This window comes from Cottoperca gobio, chromosome 19, assembly GCF_900634415.1.
Source record: "Cottoperca gobio chromosome 19, fCotGob3.1, whole genome shotgun sequence".
NCBI lineage: Eukaryota > Metazoa > Chordata > Actinopteri > Perciformes > Bovichtidae > Cottoperca > Cottoperca gobio.
Window position 1 is genome coordinate 16014020 of NC_041373.1, and position 13917 is coordinate 16027936.

At 42.1% G+C, this 13917-nt stretch overlaps 2 protein-coding genes across 2 annotated transcripts in view; one reads left to right on the top strand and one right to left on the bottom strand.

The window, feature by feature from the left end:
• The window catches only part of LOC115024254 (SH3 and multiple ankyrin repeat domains protein 1-like), a 39282-nt gene extending 34344 nt beyond the window's left edge, over positions 1-4938 (bottom strand). Inside the window, exon 1 of the mRNA XM_029455673.1 lies at positions 4874-4938. The gene's annotated coding sequence lies outside the window, so the exon portion shown is untranslated. The remainder of the gene's footprint in view (positions 1-4873) is intronic.
• A 5166-nt stretch (positions 4939-10104) lies between these two features.
• LOC115024877 (uncharacterized) lies at positions 10105-13593 on the top strand. Its single transcript, XM_029456740.1, has 8 exons — positions 10105-10219; positions 11243-11281; positions 11425-11652; positions 11761-12039; positions 12209-12487; positions 12617-12838; positions 13020-13121; positions 13205-13593. Exons 1-8 carry the CDS (start codon positions 10186-10188, stop codon positions 13591-13593), a joined length of 1572 nt encoding a protein of 523 aa, XP_029312600.1. The 5' UTR covers positions 10105-10185.
• Positions 13594-13917: the final 324 nt, after the last annotated feature.

Genomic DNA, 13917 nt, shown 5'->3' on the forward strand with positions numbered 1-13917 from the left:
CAAAAAAAATGATAACCCTGCTAATCAGTAATTAAGTGGATGATTCAATTAATTACTCCCAGCTCTCCATTTCACAATAAACATCCTGCTCCTTTGATGTGCGTTCCAGCTCGATCCTCCCCATCGGAAACTCACAAAGGAAGATCGGCCACGGCTTACTTCATAGGTTACACGCCGCTCACTCGTGTGCTTACGCAAACACACACACACTGTGTGATGGCACACACAGTTTGAATCTTGAAGCAGCACTCATCTGTCCTGAATGTCTAGCAGAAAGCAGCATTAAGTGCTAGACCAGTCAGCTTGAGCTTGGCTGGCGGTCTCGTGTAGATCAAAGTGGGCTATCTTTCCCCTCAGACTGGATATAATTGGGTCAGGTGGAGCGTGTGCTGAGGGCCTCGCTTGGGCTAAACTTGGCTGGACGGGCCGGGAGACCTCAATGCAAAGTGAACATCCCCTGTGCTATTTTTGAGACATCCCCCTTCATGCAAACATTGTCTGATACAGTAGCTAAAGCATGTTTGTCCGTCTACACAACAGAAATCCCTAAATCAGGGTTTTTTGACCCATGTCCCCATTTTCATGGACCAAAGTTACGTGAATCTTAGTACAGCATAGATTTGTATTATATTTCCAAGCTCTAACTTGGATAATATAGAAAAATAAAATGTATGCCGGGTCGAATATATTATTTAAATATTATTGCGGTGCCCGTGATCGCTTGGTTACAGCTTTCTCGAGAACAGCTCATCCGAACAACTTGACACTGTCAATCAGATGAACGTTACACGTGCTAACGAAGTACCAATAAATACGTCCCTCAGATCTGAAGAGCTCGCACTACACACTGCACTTCCTTGGGTCCTCAACAATACACCCGCCAAGTGTGAAATCGATCGGATGAAGGGTTGTCGAGAGAATTGAGGGACGGACGTACAGACAGACGGAGACTCCTTTCATTTTAGTTACATATCAATCAAATATTTCTGTTTTAAAATGTGCGTCCCCCATCCCCCATGAGGGACAGCGACGCCACGATTGAGAAACTCTGCACAACATATTTCAAACCATGCGATCATGATTTCATCTGCACCCTCAGTCTAATAATATAATATTAATGAAGCTCACTTAATGTCTTAGAATAATATTTCACATTTGTTATTAGGGTTTTTATTGCAGTCTAATGCGCTAATCCATGTGGGCCAATATATGAGACGCAATGTTCTCGTTATTGTTAAGTAATAAAGTCTTCCCTTCTCGACACCAGATCCCAGCTCCATGTGCACACGCAGCACCAAACTTAAGTGTATGACACGACATTGTGTGGGTGCACAACAAGCAGTATCTTATAACTTAGGCTATATCTGGTATATATATACAAATAAGACGGTGCAATGCTTTGATTTCAAGTTAATGTCATGAAAAACTCCCCTTTCACTCTCCACAGGGGATGTGACAGAGAGTGCATGATAATGAAAACAGAGACTTCAAAGGCAACTGTTTGCAACAGGTTGCCTTCTGTTTCAACAAAAGAAGGAAGCGCAGATGCAGAGTCAAAGCATATCTGATAAAACAGAGCATCTATACAGTTGATGGTATCAAGTAACTCTTTTAGGGACATCTTTTACTTTTCGTACTTTTCATACTTGTCCCTCAGCTCCTGACTAAAGACCTCAGGCCTCAAACACAATGAAAGCAGGCCACAGACACGCGGAGATGAGCGCAGGATTTAAGGCTTTAGGGTGGATATTATGGCAGATAAACAGCCACAAATAGACCGTCCACTAGTGACAGTTTCACTTACCTTGCACGTCCATTGACATAAAGGTAACACTGAGAGACAAAAGTCAACAAGATACTAATAAATGCTGTTAGACATGGCTGACAAAGTGAGGGCCGTGTCAATGCCTGTCAGGCCCTGTTACAGTTTGTCCGTCTTCCACGTAATGGGATGTAATTGGCAGACAAAACGACCCTTCATTCTTAACTTTATACTCTACTTATGACTATTACACTGCTATTACCGCTTTATACTTTCCCCTAAACCAGTAACATTTCTAACAAACCAAGAGGGAAAGAGAAAGTGTGAAGAAAACATTTCTTTTGTATCAAATGGGACCGTCACCTGGAAAAGAGCATCTTAATAGAAACCAAGGTTGGATGTTAAACAGGAAAAGCAATGAGGGTATTTAATGTTTTCTTTCCATCCAAGATATTTAATGGAAAGCGTGTTCTTTACACCTGCTCTCGACTCTAATCAGATCTAAACAGCCTCGCTACGAAGCTAAACTGAGCCAGAAATGACCAGCTAAGGGTCCACCTGACCCAGCAGCCCTCGAAGCTAGATTACACCAAACAGTGAGGTTAATGAGGTGAGACCATTATACCGTAGCTAAAGGTGCACGATCACACACTTGTGCTAAAGCTCTGTCATCATGTGATGTATTGCTCCTGTTTGCATGTCTAATGGAGATGATGATTGACATACTTTAGACTCTAACTTAGCCAAGCACATAGTAGTGTCTCTGTACTCAGTGCATCTACAATCCAGTTGCTGCTTTCTGACCCGTCTGTGCGAGAATTCACTTGAAGCTGTGTTCAGGATGTGTAAAGCTGTAGAGCTATTTCAGTTCTTCATAATAGTGGATGTGTTGCAGTTTGCTGGCTTCTGTTTTCATGGCTTATGGCAATCCTCCAGATCTTTCCCCTGGGGGAAATCTCCCTGTATGTAATAATGAAAAGCCTGCAGAGTCAGGGGGAAACAGCTTTGCTCTCGCATCCCATCTTAATGAGCACAACAATGAGACGATACCTGTTCCACAAATAACAATTAGAAGTTCATTCAAAAATCATATGTTTTTTATTTAAACATGAAATAACATCTCAAGGTTATGTGATGATGTCAGACAGAAGATGGTCGTCTTGTCGTATTGTGTTTTTCCTGTATTGTGTATCGCAGTTTAACACTCCCATGGGACTGATTTAAGGAACATTTTGTTGTGGGTTTTCCGCTTCACAGACACAGTGGTCGCTTGCAGCTAATAGAGTCGAACTGTATTCCTCCAAAGCAGTGAGCTGTCCCCGAAAATATTCTCTCAGCACGTCTGTCTTTTGTCCTACAATCTCTCCACAGCAAACCCTGAAGAGTTACCGGATCATATAGCATTGTCACAACTGCTTTACTGACCGGTATCCACTTCTGCTCTTCTCACAGAGAGAGGACCGAGCAGGACCGGGCCAGGAGAGAAGAAGCGTGGGACCGGACGGGATGGACATAAGTAGGCAGTGGTGGCGGAAATCTTCTGACTCACTGACACGTTAAGCTTTCAGTGTAATTCATGTCTTTCATCTTACACTCAATCCTTTCATAATCACACTCTCTTTTGACATTACCCATACATTACATGTTCCATTATGATAAATAGTTTCTGTGTTTCTTAGGAAGCCATTTGTCTTAATGTGCCCACTCTGCTTTAAATTGCCTGGTTTATATTCTTCCTTTTTCTAATGAATTCCCCCAGGTGCACTTTGCCAAAAGAAAAATGGCATTGCTTGTTGTGCATTCCACCGTGTGGGGAAGGTCTTGGGAGGCTGCGTAAAGTCAATTATGTTTCATCTATAGGATGAAAGTGCACAGAGCTCACACCGTATCATTTAGGTATGTGTGTGTGTGTAGGCACGTGTGTGTGAGTCAGTTCTCCGGGGTCCTTAGAAGGTTTCCACCTTTCCACCAGCAGACACCATAAATACTGTGAGCAGGTAATGATTTTGACAAGTCTCAGCTGAAGAAGGGTGTGAAATGTGGGTGTTGATGAGCTCTCGTTTGATTCTGTTAAATGTAATACAATGCTGTGACTGTGTCTGGATGGTATTAATATAGGTATTACATAAATGTAGGCTTTACATAAGCACAAGTATTAATATTTCTTTCTCCTAACTCCCAGGCTGATTTCTACCTTCTGTCATCTGTATCAATTATTCACCTGTTAATTCTGTAGCCTGTATCCTGCAAAACAACAGGTCATAACCTACTTCGTTACTGCGGGGGAGCGCTTGTAAAATGCTGCAATGTACAATATTCATAATGAACCGGAAACTAGGTCTTAACTAGTCACAAGGGATTCAATTATGGCCATATAATTGAATTCAGCATGAAAGGCTTCATTTAGAGAAATGAACTTTTCCACCATCACTGCTCACTGTGTCCAGAGTAAAGAAAAGCCTGGCAACAATCCTTTGAGTTAGAACGCCACCTTAATGCGTCTTTTTGCAAATGAATTCCCATGAGTCACGTTAAACACAAGCAAACAAATCTACATAACCTTCATTACGGTTGCCTTATGCTGTATGCCATTGCTAATAAAGCTTATGTGCAACAACAGCAGAGCGCACAGCACTTAAAGCTGCTCTGGAGTGATATGTGCAATTACTTTTCTTTGAAGGCTCTGTGATCTTTGTAATTATTTCTCTGTCCCTCTTTGCTTTTCCTGCCCACCTACATACAGTAAAACATGAAAATCCGACCTCAGAAGATGTGTACCCCCCCCCCCCCCACCTCTCTCTCTCTGTCACAATTTCAGCAGCACCCACTTCTTTTGCTAAAGCGCTTTGACTTTCACCCTCACACACCTTGTGATCATTTCTTCTTTCTTCGTGTGTCCAATGCTTCTCATCACACACACACACACACACACACACACACACACACACACACACACATAATGTTTCTATCATCGCTGTATTGTAAAATCTTTACGATGACAAACACTTTACATTACTTTGATTTGTGAGCTACACGCAGCAATTGTTCTTATTCAGGTTATTCAACTGCAACCAATGATGAGAGTATAAATGAACACAGAAAAGTAAATACCTTTTAGTGTGCAGTTCAGGCTGTGTTGCTCCTTGTTGTATCCGCAGTGACCTCCTTGATTAACCATAAAGAGAGTAAAAAAAAAAAGGGGCCGGGATTAGAAAATGTGAAAAGAAATCCAGTTGATAAAATATAGATGATGAAAAACAAGAAAAAGTGATTTTTCTCTTTCAAAATCACATTTTCATGTCTTCTAGTCTTTAAATGTGCATCGTGTGAGCCAGCACAGAGCCACTGTATTGTGCAGCCTCCCTTTCTGTATTTCTTTCACACACACACACACACACACACACACACACACACACACACACACACACACACACACACGTTCACCTAGTCTATGCCCCAGTATAGATGTCTCTCTCTCTCTCTCTCTCTCTCTCTCTCCTCTGGTCTTCTCTCTGTCTTTTCTCTCTCTCCTTTCTCCTCTCTCTCTTCTCTCTCTCTCTCTGTGTCTCTCTCTCTTCTTCCTCTCTCTTCTTTGTCTCTTCTCTCTCTCTCTCTCTCTCTCTCTCTCTCTCTCCTCTTCTATTGTGTGTCTCTCTCTCTCTCTCTCTCTCTCTCTCTCTCTCCCTCTCTCTCTCTCTCTTCTTTCTCTCTCTCTCTGTGTCTCCTCCTCTCTCCTCTCTCTCTCTCTCTTCTCTCTCCTCTCTCTCTCTCTCTTCTCTTTGTCTCTCTCTCTCTCTTGTTCTCTCTTCCTCTCTTGTATTCTCGTCTTCTTCTCTCTCTCTCTCTCTGTTCTTCTCTCTCTATCTCTCTCTCCTCTCTCTTTGTCTCTCTCTCTTTGTCCTCTCTTCTCTCTCTCTCCTCTCTCTCTCTCTCTCTCTTTTCCTCTCTCTCTTCTCTCCTGTCTCTCTCTCTTTCTGTCTCCTCTCTCTCTCTCTTTCCCTCTCTCTCTTTCTCTCTCTCTGTCTCTCTCTCTGTCTCTTCTCTCTGTCCTTGTCCCTCTTCTCTGTCTCTCTCTCTGTCTCTCTCTCTGTCTCTCTCTGTCTCCTCTCTCTCCCCCTCTCCTCTCTCTCCTCTATCCTCGGGGTCCTCTCTCTCTCTCTCTCTCCTGTTCTCTCTCTGTCTCTCTCTCTCTCTCTCTTTCTCTCTCTCTCTCTCTTCTTTCTCTCTCTCTCTCTCTCTCTCTCTCTCTCTCTCTCTCTCTCTCTCTCTCTCTCTCTCTCTCTTCCTTCTCTGTCTCTCTCTCTCTCTCTGTCTCTCTCTCTCCTCTTCTATCCCTCACACTTCAGCTGTTAAGATTGATCTCTCCCTCGTTCTCCTTCCTCTCTTTGTACTTCCACTGTGTACCGACTCTCCACCATCCCTCTGCCAGTTGCTCTCTCTGCTTTTACCCCCCCCCCCTGCACCCAAGTGCTAGTTTCTATTCAATGATCCCCAATTTTCTTCATTACTCTCCCTCCCTCTGTCTTTTTTGTCTTTCACTGTTCCAACCTCTCCTTATTTCTCTCGCTCATTATTTCAGTCGCTCCATCAATCAAAGGCACTCACACTGGTCCCATGATATGATTCCCTCTACTTTATCTCTCCCCGTTTCACACGTATGGTGGATGGATCCAGGCCACCTCTTTGTCCTCCTTTCATTCTGAAAGGGTCCTGATAGAAAGAAGAAAAAAAAACAGCTTTTCATGACTGGCTTTTTCAATTCATAAAATGTGGCTTTATTACCTATGCAGTAGAAATAAAAGATGATGACAGATATTGCACCTTCATGCAGTGGAACAGTTTGTGCAATGTTCATGTATCTGTGAACAAGGTGACCGACCACTGGGCTGACTTTGAACAAACCTCGAGGAATGATTTAAAGGGTTTAAATCACCTAAAAAACACATGTTCTCAGTCACCCCTACATCTTTCCATGTAGGTTTTAAAATACTTGCTGCTGGGATTTCTGTCCAAATCCCTGTGCAGTGGAGCTGAATACCATTTTGGTTTTTATGCTCACTAGTTTGAAAAATCACATTTGAAAAGACTCAACAGAAACAGAAACAATGTCCCATTTATTCTGGATGATCCACAAACCTCAGCTTTTTTTTAGTGCTCTGACATGACACCGATGAACCTGGAGGGTTGGCTACAATCGAAATTCTCTCATTTAAAATATAGTAATGTAGATATCCATTCAGATCTACCCTGATTGGCCTGCATAATTGTTTATTATAGCATAATTCAGAAAGAGCTTGAGAGAGATGTTTCAAAAGCTACATAATATCCCCTCTACACACAATCACTGCATGAAGTCGGTGTGAAGGACGGATTGTCGGTTTCGACGGGCTGAAGGAATTGTTGAAAAGGTGGGAGATGGTTTCAGACACAGTTCAAGAAGAACTTTAGCTGAAACGAACTGACTCGCATGATGCTTTGACAATATTGTCCCTGTCACATTCATACTAATACAGCACGTTGAAATGAATTGATGCTTTGTGGACGTGTTAATTAACAACTACATGCAGATTGCGATTATTCAACTTAACCTTCAGCACTAAAGCCAGTGAGTTCTGATGAATCCTGGTGATACGTGTTGTTTGTCACAAGTCAGTGGCTGTATCATTACCAGTATAACCGCAATTATGACACCAAGTGCTTTTATATAATACTTCTTAGTCAATTGCATTTAGTCAATTGGAGTGTTTGAGCGATTAATGCCCTTATGCTTGCTTTGTGGTTGCTTTCAGAGCCCTGACAAAGAGGAAGGATGAAGGTAAGAGGAAGGCGAGCTGGGTTGAAACACATTAATGCACACATCAGTACACTCTGGATCCTGCCATACCCCTCTCTTAAGGACGACACGACACCTGCATTGTAACTCTTGATAAGAGCTCTAGTGGGTGCACCACTCCACGGTGTGTTTCCAGCACGCTCTCATCCTGCCCCTCCGCTGCCTTCCCTGCACAATGTCCTTATGCTGAGAATGAGAAACTAGCTTTCCTGTGTAAACGCCTCTCATGCCAAAGGCAAGGAGAGGAAAGTGGGTCACGGGCAGATGGACTATACAGTGGTAAAAAGAAATATGCTGGCTGGGTTTTGCCCCCCCTTTGTTTCTGTGTTTTAGTAAGTGCACTTGAATGACAAAGAAAAGAAAAGCAGAAGAAGAGAAGGCAGGATGAGAGATGATTGATTTATGAAATCGAAGATGTGAAGCACAGAGATGGGGTTTTGCTTTAAATCACTGACAATGATGTGTGTGAATACCATCCACAACATGTATATTAATATTACTGTAAGGAGACAATCATATGTTGAGACTCACTACTTGTGACCGCTGCACTCAGAGTAAGACTGCTTTGCTAATTCACAGCCCTAAATACAGTCATTTATACATCATATGACGAACAGTGAAGCAGAGGCTCAGTGTACAGACAAAGGCAGCGACACATCTTCTGGAAGGCCTCATTCATGAATTATTTTCTCAAGGAAAACTGATGCAGTGCTGGACTCTGGTGGACGTTTCAAGTAACTGAAACAGAAACCTCAATTTAAAGAAACCCTTCTTTCTTTTTATCAGTTTTAGCAAAAGTTCTCAGAATGTTGATTTGTTTGTTTTCGGAAAATGTTTCAACACTCGCTGTTTTCTTTTTAACGTTTTAAATGTAGTTCTCAGAATGCAAATGTGTGTTTCAACACTCTGGTTTTATCTTCCTCTTATGGGAATATAATGTGTAATAAACTAAAGAAACATTTGACTTTATAAAAAAGGATTATGCTCTTCTTTATCACTTTCGTTTTTAAACATTGGTTTTGCTGAATTAATGTCTTTTCAGTAGATCAGCGTTGAGACGTCTGCACAGAGTTTCCCTGACAGGACAACACGCTGACCTTTTTGATCACTTGGATACAGTAAGTTCATGCATTAAAAAAAAAGGTGTTCTGCTTTTCCAGAATGTGTGAAAGAAGAAGTTGCTGAGCATAACTGAGCTATCTTTATTTTCAGAAATCAGCACAATCTCTTTTAACACCTGAAGCCCACAGTGTCCTGAAGTGTCCTGAAGCACTGTGTGACATCATGCTGAAGGGCAGACAGGTTCACAACAACATCCCATCTGTGTATCGATTAATAGTGATTGTCACATGTTGACTGTTGCATTTTGTTTTCCTCTTTTATCCTCAGAGCCCTGCTGTCTGCTTAAGCAACACCTCATTTAACACTGTGGTGTCAGCGACTTAACACATCTCATCTGGTTTCTGGTTTCTAGTTTCGGGTTATGGCATAATAATTTTTGAAAAAAAAAACAGCCGTGTCAGTTTGTCCATCATTTCTCAGAAACGTTTCACTTCGAAACCAAATGATAAGTCACCACAGGCAAAACATGCAGCAGCTGTATTGTTTGCAGCGCAGGTCCTCGTGTGTTTAATATTACCAGGTATTTGCATTAATCACATGAACTGGACAAAAGCATGAACTGAAAGTTGTCATTAATACAAGTTTTAAGCATATATTTGCCATTATTCAGGTTGTTTGCACCTGAACGCACCACTAGTTTTGATCTTTGTGAGTCTAGCTCTTTTTAAAGGATGGTGAGGCTCAGCTTTAACTCTGTTAATCTTTTAAATTATTTATTATTATTATTATTATTTTTATCATTATTCAAAGGATTCAGGCCCTAAATTGGGATGCAGCTCGTCTGTGCCTTTCACACAACCTCGAGAGCCTCACTCTCAGCCTTGTTTACTGAGCGAGTTCAACCATTGTTTCCAATACAAAGGTGGACTTGCTTTTAGTCTAATTTTAGTCTCTTGTTTGCCGTTTTAGTTTAGCTGCGGCTCTCTAAGAATAGACCTTTGATTTAACCATTAGCTGTCTTTAGTGCCACATGGGTAACTGTCAAGTAAATCCTGTATTTAACTGATTTTCTGTTGTCAAACCTCCTGCTTTAGTGCAGCTGAAACTAGGCAAGTAAAGCAATTATACATATATATGTATTGCAATTCATAACTGTAAAGAGAGTATTAACTGCCCTCTATAAAGACTTACAGGCCTCTCATTGTTCTTTCTCTGTTTCTTAATATTGACCTTGTGTGTTTAGGATTCTTAGTATTGTCACAATTTTGAAATGTAAGTTCTGTGAAGATGACGTTTGCTCTGCTACTGGGAGCACTGTAGAGGAGAAATATTGCAGCAGAGGGAAAGTATTCTTAGATACTGAAGAATGCAATCTATATGACTGTTTTTCTCTTGCATCACTTCTGCGCAAGGCTCAGCCCCAAAGACAACTTCCTCAACTTAACCCACAACACCACTTAGTTTCTGGTGACTTCAGCACATTAGTCCTTTTGTTGTTTCTCTTGTCTGTGTTACTCTGGAAGTTCCCATGAAGGGAATGAAACATCTGCTGCTCCTGGCAGGTGAGGGGAATCCTTGAAAAGATTTAATGTGGTTGAAGGTGGTTTTGGTATTGTTAATACATTTACATCATGCACAGTTGGAATTGAATTAGATGTTATATTGCTTTCATAAAGACGTTTTATGTATTTGAGTCGTTGATCTTGGTAGTAGAGGAAATTGATTAAATGTGCAAGTGCCACATTTTTCTGAGTTTTGGAGCTTTTATCATCATTTTATCAGCTCATTTTGACAAACTGGAGGTTTTTCCATGGAGGAATTAGATGAATTTAAACATTGCTGAATAAAACATGTTTTATTTCACATTTAAAAATGGTCATATGAATAGCAAGTGCCATTTCCAACATTGCTTAAACATACTAAAAACATTCTTACATTTAGCTGAATTTTCTGTAATGAATTGCATTTAACGTTTCACAAATACGTAAAAGTTTTGTCCTGCAAAGCACTTAACCCTCAGTTGTACAGCAAGCACTGATCTATCAGTGTGAACTTAAAGGTGAAATATTATAAAGACAATAATCTTAAATCATAGATACGTATATGCATCTGAATTTGTAATCAAATCCAACCTTTTGTACAATTTAATTATTTAGCTGAATAATTAACAGTTGATTATGCACATGCATGATCATTTAAATAATCAATCATACATTGCATCAGTATAAGTAAAAGGTTAAATATAATGTCCAAACTGAAACAAACTTATGAAAATTATACAAATTCGATTGATTCAATGTGCACCCAAATATGATTCTCTGGATGCTGATTGATGAGATGATTGATACATTCTAAGAGAAGAATTCACTACATTAGAAAGAAAGAAAGAAAGTAAAACTAAATGGACTTTTCTGCAAAACACTCACACACACACACACACACACACACACACACACACACACACACACGTACATTACATACTTGATAAATAATGTTTTAACGGCACACCAGTGTTCAATGAGCCTAATGTGAACTGTGTATTATTAGTCATGACACTTTTACATGTTTGTTTCATTTTGTTACAGTGTTCGTGCTCCAGGCAAGATGTCAGCAAAAGCCAGGAGGTAATCAGTGTTTACAGGTGTCAGCCCTCCATCGTCCCTTTATTACTTCTCAGCGGAGTAAAATGTCAAGTGGCAGCAATAACTTAACTGATAACGTTCTTGTGATGACATTTACTTTATGTCTTTGTCTCCTGCCTCATTAGTGTCTATGTCACCCGATATCAAGCATATCTACTTCGGGGACATGTTGTTTCTGAAATGTGACCAAACTGCAAGTGGGAGCCCAGTGAAATGGTACTTTAACAACCAGGAACAACCTTCGCTGACCAACGAAACCCAGAAGATAGCAGTCGCTACACCCACGCACTCAGGCATTTATCAATGTGAGAGCAATGGGGAAAAGAGTGACACGTTCCCCATCAACGTCCTGGGTAAATGTGCCACGTGAACATACAGTTACAGTTCAAACTCACAAAGACATAAAAGGGAGCTACGCAATCCATACGAATAATTGAAACATTTATTTATTCTCCATCCAGATTACATTCCCAGTGCCTCACTCACCATCAAGACAGGGCAGCCAGTGGTGCGGACGGGAGGTTCAGTCATCCTGCAGCTTGACAATGAGGGTGGTCTGCAGGGATGGAAGTGCTTTGTCAATAGGGAAGGGTTGACAAAAAGGATTGCGTTGAAGATGATGATAGACAGTGTGAGTGTGGTCTTTCAACCCAAAAGAATGTATATCCAGGAGACCATTTTCTGGTGTACTGATACACCAGAAGAACACAGAAGTAACCAAATCACAGTCAGGACTTCAGGTAGGCCTGCTGTTATTTTAATGCTCTGTTATAATAAGCCAAGGGAAGCTGCAGATTCAGGGGAACCTTTTCTGTAGAGAGACCACCATAGTATATAGGCCTCATAAATGTTATTATTGTGTTTGGCTATTTCATTGTAAGAGTAATATCCAATCCAATCTTCTTTCAGCGAAGGACGTATCGCTGGAAATGTATCCTCTGCCAGCTGTAGTTGGGGAGAGTCTGACTCTGAAGTGCCTTGTCTGGGGTACAGATCTAATTAGCGACACCATTTTCTACAAAGACGATAAAATCATTTTGAAGGGCTCAAGTCCTACCTACACAATCGCCGACGTGACAGAATCTGCAAAGGGGAGATACAAGTGTCATGCCACCTTCACATACATCAAGCAACCTGCTGGGGCCCCATACCAAGTGGTCTCTGATAATCAAGATGTGTTTGTCCAAGGTATGCATATCCAACCAACACTCTTTGGCTGCTTCTGACTGATGGTGGACTCAATGAAGTTCCCCTCTTTTGCACGATACTGTATGCTTTACACACTCTGTGTCTGACCCCTCGTTTCTCCTTTTTCAGCGCCTCCTATGAAAGCAGTTCTCTCTGAAAGAATTGGCTTGATGTGTTCTTGTCCAGATTGTCCCAGTGAGAGCCACTATCGTTGGTACAACAAGCGTGACGATCAGCTGTGGGCACTCATGGATTCCAGGGGAGGATTGATAATGCCAAAAGCGAGTGGTACATATGCATGCAGAGCTCTGTGGAACAACGGGAAGTCTTTACTCAGCAAAGGCTATTTCTGTGAGTTCCTGATTTTGTTCCTGCTAATGGACATATTAATACACATTGAGAGCAGTTAACTCGTCATGAGTACTACACCCATTGAGGGAGCTTTCTAACGCTTTAGAATTGTAAACACTGAGTAAGTGGTACCAGAGGGTCACAGGGATTTCAAGTTACATATGTTCTGTCTCCGTTTCAGATCAACCTCTTATCACATACATTTTAACAAGTGTGATCGTCGTGCTGGTGCTTCTAGGTGGAGCAACTGTGGCTTTGTTTTATAAGAAGAGAAATACCACAGGTGAGTAACTACTACTTCTTCTTCACTTTTTGTATGCACACTTAAGGCACCTCCTAGCACTTCTTTTTTTAATTTATTTTTAGGACCAATTTACGAGGATGTGCCGCTGAGGTCAAGAGCCACAGGTGATGACAGATATGAGGCGCTGCCGAAGGGTGCCCAAAGGGAGGGCGAGTACGACACCCTTCACCCAGAAGAACCCGGCAGACAGAGGAAAGAGGGGGAATATGAAGCACTGAAGAAGGAGGGAATGACAGGGGGGGAGTACCACACTGTGAAAATGGAGGGGGCAGTTGGAGGAGAGGGAGGGTATCAAGCGCTGAAGAAAGCGGGAATGACAGGGGGGGAGTACCACACTGTGAAAATGGAGGGGGCAGTTGGAGGAGAGGGAGGGTATCAAGCGCTGAAGAAAGCGGGGAATGACAGGGGGGGAGTACCAAACTCTGGGAACAGAGGGCGCAGGTGGAGGTGAGGGAGGGTATGAAGCGCTGAAGAAAGCGGGAATGACAGGGGGGGAGTACCAAACTCTGGGAACAGAGGGCGCAGGTGGAGGTGAGGGAGGGTATGAAGCGCTGAAGAAAGCGGGAATGACAGGGGGGGAGTACCAAACTCTGGGAACAGAGGGCGCAGGTGGAGGTGAGGGAGGGTATGAAGCGCTGAAGAAAGCGGGAATGACAGGGGGGGAGTACCAAACTCTGGGAACAAAGGGCGCAGGTGGAGGTGAGTGAGGGTATGAAGCGCTGAAGAAAGCGGGAATGACAGGGGGGGAGTACCAAACTCTGGGAACAGAGGGCGC